General features: G+C 40.2%; 1 protein-coding gene across 1 annotated transcript in view; it reads right to left on the minus strand.

The window, feature by feature from the left end:
• Window positions 1-16,256, minus strand: part of LOC136753814 (adhesion G protein-coupled receptor E3-like) — a 44,977-nt gene that overhangs the window by 9,712 nt on the left and 19,009 nt on the right. Inside the window, exons 6-9 of the mRNA XM_066710202.1 lie at window positions 15,800-15,852; window positions 11,506-11,550; window positions 10,567-10,741; window positions 8,617-8,736 (exon numbers count right to left, since the gene is read on the minus strand). Coding sequence (XP_066566299.1) covers window positions 8,617-8,736; window positions 10,567-10,741; window positions 11,506-11,550; window positions 15,800-15,852 — 393 coding nt within the window. The remainder of the gene's footprint in view (window positions 1-8,616; window positions 8,737-10,566; window positions 10,742-11,505; window positions 11,551-15,799; window positions 15,853-16,256) is intronic.

Raw genomic sequence — 16,256 nt, forward strand, 5'->3', positions numbered from 1 at the left:
CAGGTTTGCACACATCTCAGGAGGGATTTTGTCCCACTCCTCTTTGCAGATCCTCTCCAAGTCATTAAGGTTTCGAGGCTGACGTTTGGCAACTCGAACCTTCAGCTCCCTCCACAGATTTTCTATGGGATTATGGTCTGGAGACTGGCTAGGCCACTCCAGGACCTTAATGTGCATCTTCTTGAGCCACTCCTTTGTTGCCTTGGCTGTGTGTTTTGGGTCATTGTCCTGCTGGAATACCCATCCACGACCCATTTTCAATGCCCTGGCTGAGGGAAGGAGGTTCTCACCCAAGATTTGACGATACATGGCCCCGTCCATCTTCCCTTTGATGCGGTGCATTTGTCCTGTCCCCTTAGCAGAAAAACACCCCCAAAGCATAATGTTTCCACCTCCATGTTTGATGGTGGGGATGGTGTTCTTGGGGTCATTCCTCCTCCTCCAAACACGGCGAGTTGAGTTGATGCCAAAGAGCTCGATCTTGGTCTCATCTGACCACAACACTCCCACCCAGTTCTCCTCTGAATCATTCAGATGTTCATTGGCAAACTTCAGATGGGCCTGTAGATGTGCTTTCTTGAGCAGGGGGACCATGTGGGTGCTGCAGGATTTCAGTTCTTTACGGCATTGTGTGTTACCAATTGTTTCCTTGGTGACTATGGTCCCAGCTGCCTTGAGATCATTAACAAGATCCTCCCGTGTAGTTCTGGGCTGATTCCTCACCGTTCTCATGATCATTGAAACTCCACGAGGTGAGATCTTGCATGGAGCCCCAGACCGAGGGAGACTATTTTGTGTTTCTTCCATTTGCGAATAATCGCAGCAACTGTTGTCACCTTCTCACCAATCTGCTTGGCGATGGTCTTGTAGCCCATTCCAGCCTTGTGTAGGTCTACAATCTTGTCCCTGACATCCTTGGACAGCTCTTTGGTCTTGGCCATGGTGGAGAGTTTGGAATCTGATTGATTGATTGCTTCTGTGGACAGGTGTCTTTTATACAGGTAACGAGCTGAGATTAGGAGAGTCCCTTTAAGAGAGGGCTCCTAATCTCAGCTCGTTACCTGTATAAAAGACACCTGGGAGCCAGAAATCTTGCTGATTGATAGGGGATCAAATACTTATTTCACTCATTAACATGCAAATCAATGTATAACTTTTTTGAAATGTGTTTTTCTGTTTTTTTTTTTGTTATTCTGTCTCTCACATTTTAAAATACACCTACCATTAAAATTATAGACTGATCATTTATTTGTCAGTGGGCAAACGTACAAAATCAGCAGGGGATCAAACACTTTTCCCCCTCACTGTATTGCATTTTCATATAAATCTGTTAAATGTCAAATTTCGCATTTTGGAGGAAGAAAACAACAACATTTTTATCAGAAGTGTTACACTGTGTAGGCTGTGATTATTTAGCATTTGTTAACATTACTAGGAGCTATTCTTCAGTGTAACTGCGTGTACCTGGCACTGTCTTTGTCTGTATTCAGATATTAAGCGGCCAGTAATTGTGCTATTAGCAGTCCTGCGTGGGAGGGAGGGCCATCCTGACCAGCCTTGTGTCATTCAACGCAACACAGGTGTTTGTGTCCCAATTAGCTATAAGGTAGCCCTCTGCGCCAGCAGTCAGCGCCAGCAGCCTCAGTGCCCCCCTTCCGAAGGGCCTCAATTACAAAGGGCAGGGACTCTAGCTGCGGGGACTCTAGCCAGGAGAAGACTGCGAGGTGACGCCACACAGGAACAACAGGCAACCATGACGGTCTCTCCTATTCCTGTCCTGCTCTCTCCTTCCTCTCGGCGTGCAGCTGTGTGCCATTGTTTTCCTAATCCCTCCAACCTCATCTCTCTGCCTCTCGCACCCTCCTCCTCCCTCCCTGCTACTCCACTCTCTGGAGGCCTATGGAACTGCCACTCAGCTTCCAACAAGGCCGACTTCATCTCTGCCTTCGCTTCCCACCAGTCTCTGGATTTCCTCGCTCTCACTGAGACAAGGATCTCCCCGGACAACTCTACTACTCCTGCTGCCTTATCCTCTCTCTTCGTTCTGTCCCACTCTCCTCGTCTTACTGGGCGGGGAGGAGGAACAGGGCTCCTGCTCTCCCCTTCTCTCCTCTTCTCTGTCCCACCCTCTCTCTCCTCTATCTCAACCCACAGCTTTGAATTCCATGCAGTGGAAATCACCTCTCCCTCTCACCTCTTCCTTCTAGTTCTCTACCGTCCCCCTGGTCCACTCACCTCCTTTCTGGATGAACTCAACTTTCTTCTCTCCTCTCTCCCCTCGTTGTCCTCACCTACCATCCTCCTGGGAGACTTCAACATTCACCTCTCCAACCCTTCCCACTGTGCTGGATTTCTTCCTCTCCTTCACTCCTTTAACTTCTCTCTCTCCCCATCTGCCCCCACTCACAGGGCTGGTCACCAGCTAGACCTCATCTTCTCTAGAGGCTGCTCCCCTTCGACACTCTCCGTGACACCCATGGACATCTCGGACCACCACTTCATCTCCTTCTCCCTTTCCCTTCCCTCCCTCCCCTCTCCACCCACTCCCGCTGTCACCTTCCGCTGTAATCTCCGCTCTGTCTCCCCCTCCACCCTTGCCTCCACTGCCCTCACTCTCTTGCCTTCCATTGATTGTTTTTCAAATCTACCTGTCAACTGTGCTACTTCCTCTTTGTTCTCCTCCATCACCTCCTCCCTTGACTCTCTCTGTCCTCTCACGTCTCGTCCTGCCCGTCCCTCCCCTCCTCAGCCTTGGCTCTCTGCTGTCCTCCGTGCAACCCGAACTAGTCTGCGTGCTGCTGAACAAAAGTGGAAAAGGACCAAACTCCCAGCTGCCCTTGATCTCTACTGCTCCCTACTGTCCACATTCTCATCTTCTCTCACCTCAGCCAAGAAGTCTTACTTCCAATCTCTCTTCGAATCCACTATCAACAACCCTCGCAAACTCTTCTCCACCTTCTCCTCCCTCCTTGCCCCCCTTCCCCCTCCTCCTCCCTCATCTCTCACTGCCGATGACTTCGCCTCCTTCTTCTCCTCCAAGACTGCAGACATCCGCAGGCTCTTCAATACTCCACCCTCATCTCCCATCACACCGAAACCTCCCACCAACCAAGCTGCCTTTTATTCATTCTCGCCTCTCTCAGATGCTGAAGTTTCTGCTCTCCTCCTACGTCACAAACCCACTACATGCGACCTGGACCCTCTCCCTTCTCGTCTCTTCCAAGCAACTGCTCCTGATCTTCTCCTTTTCATCTCCTCCCTCCTCAACTCCTCACTCCTCTCTGGCTGTTTCCCCTCTGCATTTAAACAAGCTGCTGTCATCCCACCGCTCAAGAAACCAACCCTCGATGCCACCTCTCTTTAGAACTACCGCCCTGTCTCCCTACTTCCTTTCCTCTGCAAGACTCTTGAGCGGGCGGTCCACCGTCAGCTCTCGGACTTTCTGTCTCAACACTCACTCCTTGATCCTCTGCAATCTGGCTTCCGCACAGCTCACTCCACTGAGACGGCTCTCCTGGCTGTTACTGACTCCCTCAGCCGTGCTCGGGCAGCCTCCCTCTCCTCAGTCCTCATCCTCCTTGACCTCTCTGCAGCATTTGACACCGTCGATCACTCCATCCTCCTCTCCTGCCTCGCCGACCTTGGGCTCTCTGGGACTGCTCTCACCTGGTTCTCCTCCTACCTCAGCGACCGGTCCTACCAAGTGACATGGCGAGGCTCCTCATCCACCCCCCAACCTCTCCTCACCGGTGTTCCCCAAGGCTTTGTCCTGGGCCCGCTCCTGTTCTCTCTCTACACTCGCTCCCTGGGCCCACTCATCGCTTCCCACGGCTTCTCCTACCACTTCTACGCTGATGATGCTCAGATCTTCCTATCCTTTCCCTCTTCTGACCCTCTCATCCCCTCATGCATCTCTTCCTGCTTGTCTGCCATTTCTGCCTGGATGCACTCGCACCACCTCAAGCTCAACCTCTCCAAATCAGATCTCCTCTTTTTCCCCACCGCTTCCTCACCTTCTGCTGACCTTCCCATCTCGATCCCCCTGGAATCCACCACACTCTCTCCTTCTTCTTCCGCTAAAAATCTAGGAGTCACCCTCGATCCTGCACTCTCCTACACCCAGCATATCACCACGCTGACACGCACATGTAGATTCTTCCTGAGCAACATACGCCGGATTCGTCCCTTCCTCACCGACTACTTGACTCAGCTACTCGTCCAGTCACTGATCCTCTCCCGCCTGGACTACTGCAACTCCCTCCTGGCCGGCCTGCCTGCATCCACTACCCGCCCACTCCAGCTCATCCAGAACTCTGCGGCTCGTCTGGTATTCTCTCTGCCACGATTCGCACACGCTACTCCACTGCTCCGCTCCCTCCACTGGCTCGCGAGAGCGGCACGCATCCAATTCAAGACTCTGACCCTCACCTTCCGCTGTCTTGACCACACTGCACCAAGCTACCTTCAGTCACTTGTCTCTCCATACATCCCCACCAGACCACTGCGCTCCTCCAGTGCCAGAAGGCTAACTCTGCCTCCTCTCCACTCTCCTTCCTCCAGAGCCCGCTCCTTCTCATCCCTGGCCCCTAAGTGGTGGAACAACCTGCCCACCAAAGTCAAAACAGCAGAGTCCCTGACCTCATTCCGGCACTTACTCAAGACGCATCTCTTCCGACAGCACTTGTAATATTAGTACTCTTTCCCTGCTAGATAGCACTTCAGCTTATTATGCTCCTCGCGTTCTTGATTGTTTTCCTCCTTGCTCCCTTTCCCGTAGCCCTTGTCTGTAACCCTACATCTTGACAGCACTTAGCTTTCACCGTCCAGGATGTAGGAAGTTTTTTACTGTACTTGCATAAATTTGTAATTGGAATTTGTAAAATGTATTTTTGAATTGCTGTATTTTAGCTAAGTTGAATTTGTAATGATTGCCTTGTAAATTCTCTGTATTTTGCACTTATGTTGTAAGTCGCCCTGGATAAGGGCGTCTGCCAAGAAATAAAAATAATAATAATAATAATAATAATAATAATAATAATAATAATAATAATAATAATAATAACAGTGGGATTACAAGACATATAACACATTTTAAACTGTGTATATTACGTGAAAAGTGATACTTTCTAGCAGTATATCCATATAACTTTAATTATGTGTGGAATTGGCTTAATTATCACCTTTTTCCACGAAGCTCTTCAAATATTTGCTCACTCAGGAGTGTAAGAATTTCACACATTTTTGATTTGGTTCAATTTTTTTATTTTATTTGTTATTTTCTTCACACACTTGTCTCCAAATTAATAAGCTTTTTTGAGAACAATCTAACAATTTTAACACTGCCAAACAGGAAATCAACAATAAAAGTGTATTAACAGTAAATTAACAGTAAAGGCTTATGAAACGCATTTTAATGGACTTTAAGTAGTTCTAGATTTGCATGAACAGTTTTTCTGGAGTTTCATGATTGAATTCCAAGGACCATTAGAAACTCGCTGAGCCGATGAGAGGACAGACAGACAGGATCAAAACGAACACTTATACATAAACAAGAATAATAATAATAAAAAAATAAACGTACACAATGCATTTTATAAATCGGTATGCACATACCTTAGCAGACTACAATCTAAAAAAAATAACCAGTTATAAAATGTGCATGAAACTTAAATATTGCATAGCCTATATTATTAAGCAATGTGTAAGCACTTTGAAATGTCTCTGACTCTAGTATTGCAGCTATGTACACCAATGCAGTAAACGCGCTTTTCAACACTACATTGCCCTATAATATAAAATAATTAGCATCAAAGGTGACTGATCAAAGCATTGATCCAGACACCTGGGTTTGCAACATGATAAAAATTATAGGAAAGTCAGAAACTTGCTGAGCCGGTCACAGGCAGGCAGACAAGTGCTATTGCAGATTAGCAAATCTGCTAATACAATAAATAATGACAATAATATATGACTACTGTATATGACTTCACCGGAAATCATGTTTCACTAATCAACACAATTATAACCCAGATTGTCCAATATATTGTATTCAGTATATCCTACAGCCTAAACTATGGGTTGCCAAATGTAAAAAAATGCACAGTTTTTTAGAGTGTTTTTTCACACATTTAACTTAAAACTAGTTTTTTTTTCTAGATTTAGTAAATACTCCACATTTATGCAGATTTCGATTTTTAAATAAATACTTAATCTCTGATTTTGAAAAATAAATATTTATCGTTTGATTAAATATTTATTCTAAATATAAATGTTAAATTTAAATATAAATGCTAAATATAACCATAAATGTTAAATATAAATATATGGCCTTTTTTATTCGTCATCCTTGTGGAGAGGTGCAGGGTTCAGCATGAGCAACAGGACCTGTATTTGAGCACAGTCACTCTCAGGCTGGAGCCACACACTCTCTCGTTCGGCACTCTGAACTCCCCATGACTCCCCCGGCGGGCACCGGGCACCCCTATTTATGCCCTCTGGCCCCGTGACTGGCTCCTCTAATCACGGCGCCTCCCGTGTTCCTGCGCGGGGCCAACCGTTAACCCCGGAGCTACCGCACTACTCTAACCAGCGCGCACAAGCACCACACACGTGAACATCCAAGCATGCGCACACATTATTATTCACCTCACCCCCCAACACACAGACAGAACCCTCAAACACACATATATATGTGCACATGCAACCCCCCAGTCGCAGATCGCTAAACTATGTAAGTTAAATGTGGAGTTTGCAAAATAAATATATAGCCAACATGCAAATACAGTCCCGCCCCTCTGGTCAGGTCAGCCTCTCACAGCAGTGGGGGTGGTACTTCAGTAAACCATGTAATATGAGCTGTTTAAGTACATCGTTGGGGTATAAACGGCAGTAAGTAAGTATTCCATAAATATTCAAAAATAATTGTTTTGTTTTTATTCTGTAATGTGAAATACTTTCCAATAAAACAGTATTTTACTGGGAGCCAGTTTCCACTCAGTGGACCACTGACCGCATCATGAAATCAGACAATTTTAATGCCACAACAATGCACTGAAACACAACTCACATTACACGGGTTACTGAAGTTCCGCCCACTGCTGTGAGAGGCTGACCTGACCAGAGGGGCTGGACTGTATTTGCATGTTAGCTATATATTTATTTTGCAAACTCCACATTTAACATTTATATTTAAAATTTATATTGAACATGTATATTTATATTTAGCATTTACATTTATATTTATATTTATATTTATTTCAAAGTTAAATGTTTAGTTTGCAAAGCCCATATTTAGGATTTAGCTAAATATTTAATCAAATGATAAATATTTATTTTTCAAAAATGGAGATGTAGCATTTAAGTATTTATTTAAAAAAACTAAATATGTATAAATGTAGAGAAAAACACTGGATTTAAGTTAAATGTGTGATGAAAGACACTCAAAAAAAGTGTGCACAGTTTTACATGTGATGCCCCATAATAAACTGCAGGTGTTTGTAACTTATTAAATGTGAGGAGTTCACAGCTGAAATGCCATGTAAGTATTTAATTCAAATATTTAAAGAACAGATAAGTGGGAGAAATTAACTTATGCAGAGATATTTACTGTCTGCTGTTGTTTTCTGATATTTGAAATAATTATGGTTTGGGGAAGCCAAAGTAATAAATAAATCACAATCCTCTCTTTAAATTTGATGGTCGAAATGAAACACTAGTTTTGATCGATCTTCGATTTCGATTTAAAAATGTACACCCCTAACCATTAATACCCATGGCTAGATAGCTAGTTAACTTACCTCACTGCTGCTAGACTGGATGACTCACTTTAAATCTCTGATTAATGGACTGACCAACCATAACCATCACAACACAATTTGATTGGCCTGTTGAGTGCTGTGGGCAGAATGTTTGCCATTTTAATGTACAGCTTCTTCATTTATTGGTCTTTTAGTCTGTCTGTCACCCATATTTTTTTTTTCTGACAACCTACACAATTTGTATTCTGTAACGAATGCCTTTTTAAAAGTAGTGAAGTACAATATTTAACTCAAAACATACTTTGGTAAAATTTCCAAAATTTGAAAAATACTCAAAAAAGTGCAAGTACATGAAAAAGCTACTCAATTACAGGAACAAGAGTAGTTGTAATTCGTTACTTTCCACCCCTGACTATACACAAGTCTTTGTCTATTACTTTAATTAATAGTGATTTTAATATAGCCTTATGTACTGTGTTCCTTCATTTTATGTATTTATCAACATTATGTATAAATCTATAGTTTGTAGTTCCTTAAGTGGTATTTACAACATGTTTTGGCCCCCATTTTCTGAGGAAGCCCCTGGTGTCGATTTACTGCTGCAATTCCTTAAATACCTTAAATACTGTTACTACATGTTATAATGTAGACAACTATTACCATGTTGTAGGATATATATATATATATATATATATATATATATATATATATATATATATATATATATAATATATTAGGTAACTTAGGTTACACCAGATGGTAGTAGTGATAGTGGGTACAAACTGTTTAGGATCAAAAGACCGGACTTGGAGGCTTAAAACATTTAGAAACTGAATTCCATGTCCACATTAACATTTACCTTGTGTGTTGTCCTTCACAATGCTGGTGAGATTTATGTCCAGAGTATTTCCACTTGTCTGTAGAGATTCAATGTTGTGTTCCACAGTATAATTGGGGGGTATCTGCAACCACTGCAGATCTAAAAATAAACATATTACTCAAATGAGTGATAGAAAAGGGGACATGGTTTAGTCACAAAGGAAACGTCTGAAACTTTTGAAAATAAGGAACAAAGAAATGTTAAACAGCACATTGTTTGCTAGTCTTGCATATTAAGTTGAATGTTACTGGAATAAAAAAATGTTGTATAACAGTAAATTAAAAGAGGAAATCGAACAGCTGTGCATGTTTTCCACTGATTCTGGGAGTTTTCAGGTTTAACCCGCAAGCCAATTACCACATAGGGGGTATAAATCTGACTAAATCTGCTAAAACAGGAAAATCAGAGTGGTTATATATTTATATTACTGTAACACTCAGAAAAAAAAAAGAAAACACATATGCAGGGCATTGCGTTTTTCTCCTCTGAGCTTTGTATATAATATAACATATAATTATGTATATAATAACATGTATATAATTTTTAAACAGCAGTGTTTTGCTTTTTATTATTTTTTAGGAGTTGAAAAAACACTGAAATTTGAAAATCAATGGTCATATATTTAAGATGTGCAATATATAAATACAAAAAAGCTGTCACATGACATTGAAAGAAAGCTGTCTCTCAAAAAGGATGGTAGAGTCGAAGCAAGTAAAATAAAAACATTATTGTTATATGTATAACAAATATACATAACCCTTAGCCTCCATGTTTCTTTTACTACTAAATAAAACCACAAATAAATCAAAAATAAAATCCCACCAGTGTAACGTCCGCCTCCTGACTACAGGCGAGGCCATCTAGGTAGAGGGTGCATGTTGCTGCCACCACCTTTATTATACCCAGACCTAACTGAGAGGTGGTGGCAGCTACCTGAACCTAGACAGCTAAATGGCCCGCCTGTAGCATGTGTGGACATTACATATATACTCTGATTACTTAATGTGGCCGCATGTAAATTAAAAAAAAAAGTCTTCAACTGAGCAATTATTATTCGTTTAACTAATCAGAGTATCGAGCATTTGCATTTCAATTGGTAATATAGCCTACATTTAGAATCATTTCACCAAAAGAGTCCTTTATTGAAACAGTGAATGGAAATGATGCCTTTACTGATGAAGAGAAAACAGGCTAAGGGTTAGTTAATGTATGCAAACACTCTCTTTAAAAATAATGTTTTAATGTACTTGCTCCGACTCTCCTAGTTGATGTGGACAGTGAGTGTCCCAGCTGCACTGCATCTAATGAAACAAACTCGACAGGAATGTAATAGTATTGTTATAACGATTATTACTAATAGAGTAAATAAAGTTGGTTCTAAACAGGGTTAATGCTTTGTGACGGGGATGCTCTTTTTAGGACAGGTGCTGTTAATAGTTATTGGTTTTGGCACTACGCTGTAGGCCTATATGTCAAGCACGGTTTTTTTTTGTCTTTAATGTAATGGTACCGCGCTGTATGAGACGTGCTGATTTTGTCTGCTCTGAAGTAGTCAGCACAGTTATGGCATTTACTCTAAATGGAATTCGCTGTTATTGTCTGCGTTGTAATTGGATGTGTGGTGATGTCATTGCAGACTATGTATTTTGCTTCTGTATTGAAACATCATGAACCAGTGTGCACATGTGTATTCACTAACAGCTTTCTAAGATTTGGGGATACCTGGGTCCCAAAATGTGTGTTGGGTGAGGGCTAGGAATCAGGTTAAATCAGGTAAAACATGAATAGCAGAACTCCTTATAATATCTGCAGTCTGCAAAAAGTGTTGTTAATGATTTAAATGTCATGGCTTGCCAAACATTTTTGCAGTAATGCCCCCCTATTAAAAGTAATTAGAAAATGTTTTTCTAAGCAGATTGTTCTCCATACCTAGGTTGTCTGCACTCTGATTTCTCTTCACCAGCTTCTCAGAGCTCCCAGGCAGAGCCAACAGCACGTCCTCAACAGCATGCAGGTAAAGTCCCCCTAATTCTGACTTCTGCCCAGCTGACTTATTAGAAGCAGCAATTACATTCAAAAAATTGCTTAGAGCATCAGCAGCTTTCTGGAAACAACATGGAAACATAATTCAATAATATCCACTGAGCTAAAGTAGTCTATTGCTTTAGGACTTTACATGGTGGTTGCAGTCAAACATATTTTCTTTGATTTATATAATTGTAAACTGCAATAATCTAAAAATGGTATTGTTATGAAACACTGATAATCATTCTGAAGAATATAAATAAAAAATTACAAGTACAAATAAAACAACAATTAGCAAAAGAAGAATTTAAAATTAAATATCCAGTCCTTTTCTACATTTAAATTTGCTGAATATTTTCTCATTTCTATGAATTAACCCATCTTACTACTATGGTCCAGTTAGTGTCTGACTAGATCTAGACAAAGTTGGAAACAGAAACTGGATGTATTTTAATTAACCCCCACAATCTCCCAAACGACTTATTAATGAAGTAGAAAAATATATGTAGGAGAAAATTATTTATTCTCATAAATCCAAGATGGACAATCAGGACAGTATTGTCGCTATGGCTCTGAATGTAGAAAAACAAATCAAATATCAATACCATTGAGACAGATTTTGGCCAATACTATCCCTTTTATGACATGGTATTAAAAAAGCCATCAACATTATTATAAATGTGCTCCAGAAATGTGAATGTATTTGCAGAGGTTGCTGCAATCTGTGTTACTTAAACATTGTACTGGGAAATGGGAAATGAAAAACTATTACTTAACACTGAGCTAAATATCTCAATGTCAAAAGCATGGTTTTAGATTAAAATATGAAAAAATGTTTCTGACCTGTGTTTGATTGTTCTTTATGTCTGACAAAGACTGTTGTTTGATCTGTAATTAAAACAATAATAATAATCAACAACCACAACAAATAAGCACATTGTATGGGAATGGTTTAAACATTAAAGTGATAAAGCTGATGTTTGTAAAATGATTGGTTTATATTTGTGTGTGTACTGGTAGGAGTGTATAAGCAAAGTTTCTGAAATGATTCTCATGAATTATATTATACTGTCTTTTGACAGCAGCCATGGTGTTGGTGAATGTTATGTATTAATACATATTAACAAGGTACAATTGGACAAAAAATAAAAATAAAACCACACACACACTTCACTCCTAAACAGCTATCAACACATGAGAACATATAAACAGAGTTGGGGAGTAACGGAATACAATTAGCGGTGTTACATAGTCAGATTACAGAATTATATACTTGTATTTCCGTTACATTCCTTCTGTCAGACGAGTATTCTGATTAACAATACTTGTTTAAAATGAGTAAAAGATTACGGATTATTTGATACATAATTTACATTACAGTGTACAAGTGTAAGGGAAACTGAAGGGGCCTGCGTGTAGTATTTTTGCACAATTGTTTTTATGTATGCTCTCTGGCCAAAGAAGCGGGTGATTTGGCACCATTCTGTAACAAGCAGCATAATGGAAGCTGCTGGTCAGCAATGTCCCAGCAAGTAACACACAACCGTTCTGCAACCGTGGCCGCTGTGACAACATTGTGTGTGAGCAGCAGTTTAACTTGTGCAAGTACAGGCAATTGTTAACTTCCAAAGAAAGAAATATTAAATATTAAAGTGCAATACAAGATGTGCCTACCACGGGACAATGTACTGTCTGCTTCCAAGGACTAAACTTAAAAAAAAAAAAACTTATTTTTTAAATGTGTGCAACTGTAATACAATTATGCTTGACATGCGATTAAAAAATATACATTTTAATAACAATTAAAATAAGTACGATTTAATAATTACATATTTTTATGAAAGCATAATAATAAGCAAAACAGCAGCATGGGCATAGTATAACCAAAAAGGTTATCGATAGGATAACTTACTACTGCAAATACAAACTATCTCAATAATACATCCACGCTGGTTCTGTGACCTTAACAATGAAAGACTTAATATAATAGCAAAATAACATCATACAATGTGTTTATAGTGTAAAATAAAACAAATCTCACAAACTATGAACTAGTCCTAACCGTGGCATGCCGTTCACTGCTCTTTAACAGGGTGTGTGCAACTTTTACAGATTGATAGATATCACTTAAAAGAAGGTAAGTCAATAATGTGTTAATTGCATAAACAAGATGCATAACATTCCTCACATGTTCATATTGCAGAAACTGCAATAGTTGTCCTTCAATCAACAATCTACTGTAGGTAATATTTACCAATGAATTTCAATAATGTAGACTGTTGATGTAAAAGCATCTTATTGTTAGAAAATATTATAATTAGTCAAATACTGACATTCTAAGTGTTCTTTGGTAAGATTGTGAATCCAACTGGAGTCGTTTATGGAGCTGTGCATCATGAGGATTTTGTCTTTGCCTTTACAAATTCTTTAAATCATATAGTAGTTCTTGAATTATCCAAATTAATTGGCGATCTCAAAATTGAGATATTCCCAATATTTTGGAAAAGCTAAAAATTAATTTGGGAGATCATGAATGATTGAAATATTACATTTACATTCCTTAAAATAACATTTAGATATATTTTGTAAATATGAAGATATCTAAGTGCTGCTTTGAGATCTCTCTAATCTAATGGAAATTATTTTAAAACATTTCTAAATTCAGTTAATCTAAATGTCTCAAAATATTCCAGATCTATAAGAAACTATTTAACAGTACTCTCTTCTGAATTATAATTTGAGACTTATCTAAATGATAATGTGGTTTACTAAAAGCATTATTGAAAATAAATCAGAAATTGATGCTTTTCAGGAACTGAGATTAAAATAATAATTTCCACACTGAATCAAAAACTGGGATTATAAACTATGTAGATTACCTCATACTTAAATTGTTTATTTATTTTAAAACATAAATTGGCAACTTTCTATAGGGTCCACACATATGCATGCATCAGTAACCATGCATTAACATTTTAAAACTAAAATAAAAACCAGTTTTACACAATATCGGTATATGATGATTACCTTTTTCACAGTCCTGAGAAGCAGGGGCTTTCCAAATTATTCATAGTAGAACAGTAATATAAAGAATACCATCCTTAGACATTTAGTGTGAAATTTGGAGGTGATCTTGTTTGTGCTTTTCAACATGCATATGTCAGTGTCTATTTCTTTCTTTTTATTTCAAATGGCTTAGTGTTGGGAACTTACTTTCACAAATGCAATTGTTACCAAATATAGAACACAATTTCGGTGTCCAGTCTCTGGGGAACAGCATTCTGGGAGCAATTTCACAAACTGAATGAATTATTAATTATTTTTTGCCACCAAGAAGCCGTCAGCCTGTAGTTCACATTGCTCTAATTGCGGTTCAGGAGGTAACAGCAACTGGGTAATTAAACATCACAAGATGTGTTTGTTGATCACAAGCTGTGAAGTGGGCAAGAGCCAAATGTAGCAGCTGGTTCTTAAACCGTTCCAACTTAGTTTTAAAATCACCCACATTTGCTACTAGGTTGCAGACAGTTTCAATATATCTGCTTTGCAATAGCAGATTCAAACATTTTAGATGTTGGGAAGTGTTAGTTAAAAAGCCAAAATTACGAAGAAAACTGGAATCTTCCAGCTTATCTTGAAACATTTCTGAATTCTGTAGTGTTTTTTTCAGAAAGGTAAGAATTTCCTTTACTGGGGTGAATAATCTCTTCAGGCATTAACCCTGACACATCTTTTGCTCTTAAGTGTGCAGCTCAAAGTCTAAGTATGCTTTATCCACTTCCTCAATAAACCCCCATAATTTCTGATTACGCTGATCTGTTGCCCCCGGATGTCCCTACAGATACACTGTCATCAGTGACAGCTCATGCCCAGTCCACTGCCATCTCAGTCCACCCCTTCATGGTTGCCAGAACAAGAGAGCTTGGACAGTCCTTCTTCCCCATAGTGGCCCCCAGTTGCCATTTATTTGGAGGCGGTGGATAAAGACGGGGATGCAAGGGAACAAGACAAGGCTCTACAGCAGCAGAATCCCCCAATGGCCTGTGGATGTGGGAGTGGTAAAGCAGGTTGCCAGGGTCCAAGGTGTGGAGCTTGCAGGTGTTGGTGATGCCGGCTTGCTGAAGAGCACTCCATCAGTATATACAGCTCTTCCATCTGATGCATGGTGTGGAAGCCCTTACAACAGAGGCCTCCAATGACTGTTTGGTATGACATGGGAGGTCATGGAGTGTGAATGCTATACAGGTCTCTCCACATCAATGTGCTAGAACTTCAGGCGGTCTTCTTGGGCCTGCAACACTTTCTGCCAGTCCTTCAGGACAGGTATGTGCTTGTGTGGACTGACGACTTGTCCATGGTGCTTTACATCAATCACCAGGGGGTATGCAAGTTGCTGCTTTAGGCCCTGGCCTGGCCACACATCCTATCCTTGAGTGGTCCCCTGTCATTCAGATGGTGGCTTCAACCTCAGGTGGTGGAATGTATTTGCGCTCGGTTAGGCAGGGCAGGCACAGATTTCTTCGCCTCACGAGAACTGACACATTGCCCTCTGTGGTTTTCCATCTGACAGCCCACAGGTAGGCAATGTGCTGGCTCACAGGTGGCCTATACGACTGCAGCAAGACAAGGAGTGTAGCCTGTATGCAGTGAACTTGAGCTGAAACTTTTCTATAAAGATTCCAAACTGTTTCCTGTTTGAGAGATACTGTCCCAAACTCTTTTCGGGAACTGTGCTCTCTATCAGATAAACAAAGTTGCATCCATAACCCAATGTTATACTGTTAGACATGTAGAAATAAGTCATAATTGTTTTTTATGGAATAGATCATTTTAAATATAGATGGGCCATGAGACTGCCAGTTGACCATGCCTGTTTTAAAAGATCTCCATATTTCCATACTGTAAAAGGCTACAGATCCCCCAAACCATTGCAATTCATGACCCCACAGAGCTTCAGAAGCTGTTACCTACGCAGCTTAAACAACATTTTGTGTGTCCAAATTGTAGGATGTACATTTTTTATCAGTGTCATACATTATAGTAGCAGTTAGAAGAGATATTGATCATCAGAACATAAGAAAGTTTACAAACAATCATGTGCAGACATGGAAGACCCACCAATCTACTTTGCACCTACCTCATTAAGATGTGTGGTGAAGTTTGCGATATCTGGATTCCCTTTTGTCTCATCTGTGGAAAGGAAAAATCATTCAAAACAAACAGCAATCCACAAAGAACAAATCAAAAACACAGATAGAACCCCCACCACCTGCATCCACTGCTAACCACCCCACACCTTAACCCCCCTCACCCCCCCCTTGTATGGTGTCCATTTTAGGACGTCCTCACACATCAGTCATCCTTGAGTCAAGTATCAAGCATCACCCACTCAAGTCTCCAGTATCAGAATCGTTACTCACCCCTCCCTCAGTCAATCTTTACTGTGCCTCCTTTATGGCAAGCCAAATTGTCATTTAGAGATATCTTAAAGTACAATTCAAGATATCTTAAATTGAATTGCAGATATCTCAAACTAACTCAATTTCAAGATATCTCAAATTCAATTTCGGATATCTCAAATTCAGTTTTTGATA

This window comes from Amia ocellicauda, chromosome 7 (assembly GCF_036373705.1).
Source record: "Amia ocellicauda isolate fAmiCal2 chromosome 7, fAmiCal2.hap1, whole genome shotgun sequence".
NCBI lineage: Eukaryota > Metazoa > Chordata > Actinopteri > Amiiformes > Amiidae > Amia > Amia ocellicauda.